The sequence below is a fragment of the Marmota flaviventris genome, chromosome 1 (genome assembly GCF_047511675.1).
Source record: "Marmota flaviventris isolate mMarFla1 chromosome 1, mMarFla1.hap1, whole genome shotgun sequence".
NCBI lineage: Eukaryota > Metazoa > Chordata > Mammalia > Rodentia > Sciuridae > Marmota > Marmota flaviventris.
Window position 1 is genome coordinate 219,787,104 of NC_092498.1, and position 8,677 is coordinate 219,795,780.

The window sequence follows — 8,677 nt, forward strand, 5'->3', positions numbered from 1 at the left end:
GCGCGTGGAGGCCGAGAGCCCAGAGCGCAAGCGCACACGCGGCCCCGCCCCGAGCCGCGCACCGATTGGCCTCGCCTCCATGGGGCGGGGGCTACGCCGCGGCTGCGCAGTCGAGCCCCGCGGGCGGGTGGGCGGAGCGGCCCCCCGAGCGGGGGCTGGCGAGCGCGGGGAGGGGGCCGAGAGGGCGGCAAAGCCGGCGCGCGCCCGGCTGGGGGCGGAGGGCGGGGGCCTGCGGGCCGGAACAGCCGCGGCAAGTGGCGGCGGCGGAGGCAGCTGAGGCGGCGGCGAGCGGGGGTCGCGGCGGCGGCGGCAGCGGGCCCGGAGGCGGGCCGAGGAGCCGGGCGCGATGGAGCGGAAGAGGTGGGAGTGCCCGGCGCTCCCGCAGGGCTGGGAGAGGGAAGAAGTGCCCAGAAGGTCGGGGCTGTCGGCCGGCCACAGGGATGTCTTTTACTATAGGTGAATGAGCGCGCCGGCCGCGCAGGGCCCCAACGGGCGCCTCCCAGCGGTCTCTGCGGCGGCCTGGGCGCCCCTGTCCTGGGCCGCGGCCTGGGCCGCGCGCGTGCGTCGTGCGTGCGAGCGTGCGTAGACCTTGTGTGCCCGCCCGCCTAGCGCACGGCAGCCTAATGCGCGTGCGTGCCCGCTGATGCGCGGCTCAGTGCGCGTGCGCCGTGTGGCGCGCGGCCGCATGGCGCTCTAGCACCCGGCGGCTGAAGCTTTTGTACTGGCTGCCGCGGGGAACGTGCGCTCTAGGCTAGGGGCGCCCGGCAGCGGCCAGACGCGCTGGGAGGCGGGTGGGGGTGGGGGCTGGGCTCTCCCTCTGGCTCCCGTGGTGTGTTCCCCGGGTCCCGCGGAGCCCGAGGCGGGTGGCCAAGCCGGGATTTCGGGGAGCAGTGCTCGTTGCGGGGACTGGAGCTAACCTGCTTCAAGATGCACAGTCCTGGGCCCGTTTCAGTCCTGGGAGTGAGTTCCCTAGGGTGACTGGGATTCCCTGCTTTTGAGGGGGGACCCCCACCTTTGGGAATGTTTGAAGGCCGCTGTCCCTCGTGGGTACCCAGGCCTGAGAACTGCTACTGCTACTTAGGTACCCATTTAAGACTAGTGCGTTGATGCTTCTGGTGGTCAGTGTTTTTTATTGAGAGCCCTCAACCCTAGATTGGAAGGAGGAGCTGGTCTTGACTGGGAAAGGCAGCAAGGACTCCTTTGGTGGAACAAAGAATTAGTCACCTGCTCAGACAGGCCATCACGTACTGTTTTCCTTCTCCCTAATTTTGAAAGATGCCCGTTTTTCTTTTTGGTGCTGGGGCTCTACTCCAGGGGCTCCCACATGCTAGGCAAACCCTCTATTACTGAGGTACAGCCGTAGCCTGGAAGATGCTTCTGATTCTGCATCACTTTTTAATTGCCCCTTCCTTCCTTGTCTTCAGTGTGTTGGGGTGCCTGCCATCTGCAGAATGCCAGCCTGGGTGCTGGGGGTGCAGCTCCGAATGCATGGGTGAGCAGATGTGGAGCCAGGGCCAGCCAGCCCTTCATCAGCTGAGCACTGTGGTTCTTTCCTGTCCACTGTTTGGGCTGTAGAGTAAGGGGTGGCTTGTGTTTGGATCAGGATACGTTTAGATTCTGATTTCAAAAAAGTGTAGGGACAGCAAGGGAAGGTGTGACTGTCAGCCCCGAAAGGTGTAGGAGTTGAATGATGGGGCTGCTAGCAGTCCCTCTTAGAGACACTGTGTATTTCCCTTGTCCCCTCTCCTGTGACTTCATCCCCCCACCTCATTTCTTTAGAAAGCTGAAATTCCTGGGGTTCTGGTTTTTTGGGCCTGTGAAGAGGCTTCAGGCCAGGATTCTCCAGAGCCATTCCAAGAACAGTGGTACTCTGGTCTGTGTCTGACTCTCTGGTCCTTTGTTTGGTTAACACCTCTGCAGCAGCTGCTGGGCTGGGGTGGCCGCTGAGCTGGCACGGAGAGTGGGTCCATCCCTCTGGTGTCAGAGCACCAGCCACCACTCCACACTGAGCTGCAGGGATCTATGGGGTGCTAGGGGAGCCCTGGAGGACCCCCTGAGGAAATGACAGGGGAACAGGAGACACCTAGGCAAGGCCCCAGAACCTGAGGGCTGGCTGCAGTTCAGGAGCTAAACCAAGGTCAGGTTGGCCAGTGTCCTGAGACTGATCACATCACACCTTATTCCCATCTACCCTGAAGCTTCTTAGGGGTCAGCTGGGGTCCCTCTGAGGTCCTCTAGATGTAGGGATCTAGCTGTAGGAAATGAAGTTGACCATTCCAGAGCTGCCCTCCAAGGTGCAGGTTTGGGGGACTCCTTACCCTGGACTCCAGTCTCGGCATAAGAGAGCTCAGGCTTCTGTGGTCGTTTTTATCCCGTGTATCTGGTTTCATTAAATCTGTTCACTTTTCTTTCAATAAAAAACCAGGGACATCTTTCTGTGTCAATACAGACATGCATGATCTTTTTCAAAAATGTGATACCATTCATATTCATAGTTACTCTTAACCTGGTAGTTTTGTACAATCAGAGTTGAGCAGCGGCCACTCTGTCTACTTGCAGTTCATTCTCAGCTTAACAAGACGTAGTTCATGTGCTGTACCGTCCACCCACTGTGTGCAAGTCAGTGGCGTTCTAGAATGTTCACGTGTTTTCAGACGTGTGTGGCCATGACCAGACTCAGCTCTAGGACTTTCATCACTGCTGAAGGAGACCCTTGACCATTGTAACTTGATTGCCCTGAGCCCTTAGCTGTACCAAGCCCTGTAAGCAACCACTAGGCTGAGTTCTGTGTCTGTGTTTTCCTGTTCTCGGTCTCTTGAAGGTAGGGCACGTGGAGGAAAGGACTGTGGGCAAGCGTTTCCTGGGGTCTCTTCCTTCTCTGTGGCTGTGTCTGGGACCAGTCAGGGCCTCAGCTTCTGCATAAAGCCTGGACATGTGCACTCAGTTTTGACATCAGCCCACAGCATAATTGCAGAAGTGAACCTCTGGAGTCCTCTATCCCTCAGGACACCAGGCACTTACAGGTTCTCTGTGCCCCAGTGCCCTCCCTGGTACCTGGTCCTGGAATATGTGTCCGAGCCCCACCAGGTCCTTGTGCACCATCCCGTTTCACTGCGAGTGCAAAAACATACCTTCCCAGGATCTGTGTATTGGCCAGTGCATCGTGACACTGGGCTGGGGGCTGCTGTGCCAGAGGGCAGCTGAGTCTCCCTCCATGATTGCAGGATTGGGTTTCCTCTTGGCTGGACTGGACCATGAGCCGTCCTGTTTTCTGGCATCTACCCAGGGCTAGGTCAGGATCCTGTCCTAGAAGTTTACAGGGGAGAAGGACACAGTTGAGCCACCACTAATCTCAGCTACAAAACACACACACAGGGAATGAACTGAGGGGTGCTCTATCACTGAGGTACATGTCCAGAGCCCTTTTTATCTATTTATTTTGAGACAGTTTTGAAAAGTTGCTGAGACTGGCCTTAAACTTTCTCCTGGAGAAACAAAGTTTTTTCCCCTCTTCCTCTTGGGGTTGGGGATGCAACCCAGACCCTCATGCATGCTAAGCAGGTACTGAGCCACATCCTGGCCTTCAGACTAAATTATTAACAAGCGCTTTTTACTGAGTTCGTATAAGTTTTGTGCTTGAACATCTGGCCTAGTGACATCACACATGCTCTTACGACTTTTTAATGACTTTTTGAAGTTAGCACATGCCACATAGTTCAAACATCCAGGTCAGTGCACACTTCGGTGGTGTTTAACCACGACGCTGTGCAACCATGAGCGTTAACTAGTAACATTTCCATCACCACAACAGGCAGCCAGCCTCCACAGTAGTCACCCATTCCCTCCCCAGTACTCGAGAAGCCACATCATGTCTGGACTCCCCTGTTCTGGATGTTCCCTGTCACTGGAGTCACACACTGTGAGGCCTTGTGTGTGTGTGTGTCTGGTTCTCACTGAGCATGAGGTCCTCAGGTCCATCCACACTGCAGGTGTGTGTCTGACCGTCCATTCAGACACTGGGGCTGTTCCTTCCCTTGGGCATTGAGTCATGCTGCTCTGGGCATTCATGAGCAAATCTCCATGTGAACGCGTTTTCACACCAGGTCCAGGAGTGAGTGGCTAGGTCATTTGAGGAGCAGCCAGATTCTCCATGCTGCCTGCTGATGATGCTGGCTCTGCAGTAGGTGTTCTGTAGGATGGTGGCAGGTGGCATGCAGAGCACTCAGGTGGTGGTACATGCTTGTAATTGCGGCCGCTCAGGAGGCTGAGGCAGGAGGATCCTGCAAGCTTTCAGCCAGCCTCAGCAATTCAGAACCTGCCTCAAAATAAAGGGCTGGGTGTGTAACTTAGTGAAGAGCACCCCCTGGGTTCAGTCCCCAGTAGTGCAGAACAACAACAAAACAGCTGGATGACTCCATAGATGGGTGTCCTGGAGTGAGCAGGGCACCCTGCACAGCCTCCCACCCAGGTAACCACCCAAAGGAGCCAGCTCCCAGGGATGCCCCTCAGGCTGGTCTCCTTGTGAACCACAGTGCGGGAAGTCGTGGTGACTGTCCGGCAGCTGCCCTCCACCCTGGGGTGGGAGGGTCTCCAAGGGGCTTCCTGGCGGTCTAGCTGGGTCTGGCAGGCCCAGAGGCCTGCGCCGACCCGCCTCTGCCCGCAGCCCCAGTGGGAAGAAGTTCCGCAGCAAGCCCCAGCTGGCGCGCTACCTGGGGGGCTCCATGGACCTGAGCACCTTTGACTTCCGCACCGGCAAGATGCTGATGAGCAAGATGAACAAGAGCCGCCAACGCGTGCGCTATGACTCCTCCAACCAGGTCAAGGTGAGTCGGGGTGGTGCCAGCGCCACTGGGGAAGGTGCTGCCGGGAGAGGCTTCCCCTGACTGAGGTGGCCCCTGGAGAGGGGCCTGAGCCCACCCCCAAGCTGGCCATGGTGGGCATGGCCGCAGGCAGCCTATGGAGCCCAGCGGGCCACCCTGCTGGAGTACCTTGTTCTTTCTGGCAGGGCAAGCCCGACCTGAACACAGCGCTGCCTGTGCGGCAGACAGCGTCCATCTTTAAGCAGCCTGTGACCAAGATCACCAACCACCCCAGCAACAAGGTGAAGAGCGACCCACAGAAGGCTGTGGACCAGCCCCGGCAGGTGAGCCCGTGGTTCCCACTTTTAAAGGGAGGCTTCCTTGGGAGGGCCGCACTGCTTCCCTGAGCCTTGCTCTGCAGGAACTAGCTCCCCACGTGCGGCCTTCCCTTCTGCCTCTCTGTTCCGAAATAGATCGCTCAGTCTGTGGGCACCGTAGCTCAGTGGCAGAACTGGCTCAGCTGCTCTAGGACCTGGCTTCAGAGCCTGGCACTACAAAAGAACAGCATGCTACATAAATGGCTTTCTAATCTGCTTTTTAAAAAGCAGAACCCAGGTGGGCCTGGCAGCACACGCCTGTAATCCCAGCTACTGACTGGGGAGGCTGAGGCCGGAGGGTTTCAAGTTCAAGGCCAGCCTCAGCAATTTAGTGAGGCCCTAGCAACTAATCAGGGAGGGCCCAGAGGCTGGCACAGACTCAAAATTTTAAAAGTAAATAAAAAGGTCTGGATTCTGTCCCTGGTACATTAAAAAAAAAAACAGAACCAAGCCAGGTGCCACGGCTACCTGTGGTCCCAGCCACTCCGCAGGCTGAGAGAAGATGAGGCTGTTTCAAGGCAATTTAGCGAAAGCCTATCTCGAAATAGAAAATACAGAGGGGCTGGGGCATAACTCAGTGGTAGAGCACCCTGGGTTCTGTAGCCAGAAAAGCCACAACAGCAAAAAAGAAAACCTTTCTATCTTGAGTACTTACTTACAAATGCCCATTGGGGGTCTGGGCATGGTAGGCGCCTGGGGCAGGCAGGGGAGATGCCCAGGGCCCAGTGACAGGAGAAGGTCATGGAACCCCTGGCCCTGCCTGGCTTGGTGTGTCCTGTCCCCCACTTCCGCACCTCCCCATCCTTCACATCCCCCCACCCCCCCCACCCCCGTGGCCTGGCTGACTTGTCTGTCCTGTCCACCTGGGCAGCTGTTCTGGGAGAAGAAGCTGAGCGGCCTGAGTGCCTTTGACATCGCCGAGGAGCTTGTCAGGACCATGGACCTGCCCAAAGGCCTGCAGGGTGAGCAGAGCCCCAGCCCTCCGCTTCTGCTGCCGTCATGTGGCCGTGGAGAATGAGTCTCCTCTGATCTCTGGAGCACCCCAGGGGACACTGCTTGCCTCCAGGTGTCTTAAGAACTTGCCGAAGGCTGGGATGTGGCTCGGTGGTAGAGCCCTTGCCTGCCATGCTCAAGGCCCTGGGGTCCACCCCCAGCTCCATAAACAGTGACCAAAAGGTCTGCAGGGATGTCTGGGTTTGCTCCTGCATTTTGAAGTCACTGTCACGCTGCTCAGCGGTGTGCTAGGCTTGCATTCTTCCTGTTGTGAAAGGCATGGTGCCCAGGTGAGGGCGTGTGGGAGGAGAGCCAAGGCTGGAGAAAGGTAGAGCCCCCATCTGGGTGCTGAGCAAGCAGCCCTGTGACCCCACCCTGTCGGGGCTGTTTCCTCTTCACCTGTTAGGGGTGGGCCCAGGCTGTACGGATGAGACCCTGCTGTCGGCCATCGCCAGCGCCCTGCATACCAGCACCATGCCCATCACGGGGCAGCTCTCAGCCGCCGTGGAGAAGAACCCTGGTGTGTGGCTGAACACCACGCAACCCCTGTGCAAAGCATTCATGGTGACTGACGAGGACATCAGGTAGCTGGTGGCCCTTGTCCCTACTGCACCTATCTCTCAGGGGCCATACCCCCAGCACCTGTGCATTTCCAGTTTACCCAAAACTTAGACATTTCTGCTGACATTACCAGAGTTTTAGAACAGAGTGGCCACAGCAAGGTGCAGAGTGTTGGAATCCTGGGTGCAGGCCAGGCAGGGGCCCGTGGAGGGAGCGAGGGGACCTGGTTGCCGGCTTCACAGCTGCGGTGTCAGAAGCAAGGGCAGAGAAAGGGCAGCCTCCTGGATCGGGCACTGTCTGAGCCTGGCACAGGGAGCTAGGGCACTTATCTAACATCATGGCTGGACACTGGTCCCTGCTGAGTGACCATAAAGGAAACACCTGGGGTGAAGGAGGAGGAGCACAGTGGGTGGGCAGCACCGCTGGTCAGAAGGAGCTGCGGGGCGCAGGGCAGTGGTGGCAGCAGCTGCCGTGAGGTGGCAGTCGGGCCAGGCTCAAGCCAGCAGGGGGAAGCCCAGGGTAGCCGGCGCGCAGCTCCTCGGTGTGCAGAGGCAGATGAGGAGCCCAAGTCTCCCCACGGCAGGGCGCTCTGCACAGCAGGGAGGGGAGAGGTGCTGGGGCTGGACATGCCCACACCCTCCCCTGGCCAGCACTTGTGTCCCCAGGAAGCAGGAGGAGCTGGTGCAGCAGGTACGGAAGCGGCTGGAGGAGGCACTGATGGCCGACATGCTGGCCCACGTGGAGGAGCTGGCCCGTGATGGTGAGGCGCCACTGGACAAGGCCTGTGTGGACGACGAGGAGGACGAGGAGGAGGAGCCGGAGCCAGACCAGGAGCTGGAGCGTGTCTAGAGCAGGTGCCCGGCTGATGCCCTCCCCACCACGAGGCCAGGGTCTGGGACCTGAGGCCACAGGCTGGCTGGCAAGTGGGGTCAGTGGAAGAGCACCCCAGCCTGGTATGCAGGTGGCGGCTGGGAAAGGGCAGCTGCCCAGAAGCCCCCAGCTCTGTGCTGGGAGCATGCCTCACCAGGCCAGCTCGTGTTCTGGAAGAGCCTAGGTCCCTGTCCCAAGTCACCTTGCTGATGGCGTCCCCTCCCCATCCTTTGCAGACGCCCTGCCTGAGAGCCCTGGGCTGCAGGGCCACCAGCTCGCCTCTACACAGCCACCTACAGACTTGGCCCTGGGCCACACTGGGGACCAGGCTCAGCAAGCAGGCCCAGTCTGGGAGGAGGGCAGCCCCTCCTCCCCTGGGCCTCAACACGGGGCGCCTGAGGGCAGCCCTGCCTGGTGGACCCTCCACAATGGCTCTTCTCTGGGGGCCTAGGGGCCCCCACGTGTGGACTTGGGCCTGTGGTGCCCCAGCCTGTCCCCGTGGTCTCTGCCCCGAGCTCCTCCACATGGGAGAGGTGCCAGCAGACTCACCCGTCCCTCGTGCCCTGGAGCTGGTCACACATGAGGTCTTTTCAGCTGCCATGTCTCCAGGAGCCAGGGAAATATTCCAGAAACACAGCTTCACCTCCTTTCCGTGCAGTGTGAGCAGCACTGCTCTGGGCCAGCAGGTCAGCCCTTCGGACAGCATCGTGACCATGGCCCTGCGCTGCCACCCAGGTGGGTAGAGCTGGTGACCCCAGTGAGGGCATCCAAGAGCCAGCAGCCACCTAGGAGGTCACTTCCCTCAATAAATGGATGATACAAATGGGGCTGGAACTTGGCTGTTTGACCCTTTGTTTGGCCACCAGCAGAGGTGATGGGGACAGCTTTCTGAAACCCGCTGCCCTGCCTCGGTGCAGGTGCTTGAACCAGGCTACACCCAGGTTCCCCTGCTGTGCCAGGGAGAGCCCTAGTCCAGCTGCAGAGAAATGAGCTGGCCCTTTGGGTGTGGCCCCCACAATAGCCACCTCTGAGAGTAATGTGGTGGCACAGTGGCAAAGGGAGTGGCCGCTGCTTGGA

General features: G+C 59.1%; 1 protein-coding gene across 3 annotated transcripts; it reads left to right on the forward strand.

Moving 5' to 3' along the window:
* The first annotated feature begins 256 nt into the window (after window positions 1-256).
* Window positions 257-8,434, forward strand: Mbd3 (methyl-CpG binding domain protein 3). Of its 3 annotated transcripts, none has more exons than XM_071604469.1 (7): window positions 257-360; window positions 4,664-4,823; window positions 5,006-5,143; window positions 6,048-6,138; window positions 6,576-6,753; window positions 7,381-7,584; window positions 7,837-8,434. In XM_071604469.1, the coding sequence occupies exons 1-6, from the start codon at window positions 347-349 to the stop codon at window positions 7,577-7,579; spliced, it is 780 nt and encodes a 259-aa protein (XP_071460570.1). In that variant the 5' UTR covers window positions 257-346; the 3' UTR covers window positions 7,580-7,584; window positions 7,837-8,434. The 3 variants fall into 3 exon arrangements, with proteins under 3 accessions (XP_071460570.1, XP_027808253.2, XP_071460579.1); XM_027952452.2 differs by having other exon boundaries at window positions 259-456; window positions 7,396-7,584; XM_071604478.1 differs by having other exon boundaries at window positions 259-360; window positions 7,396-7,584.
* The last annotated feature ends 243 nt before the right edge of the window (window positions 8,435-8,677 follow it).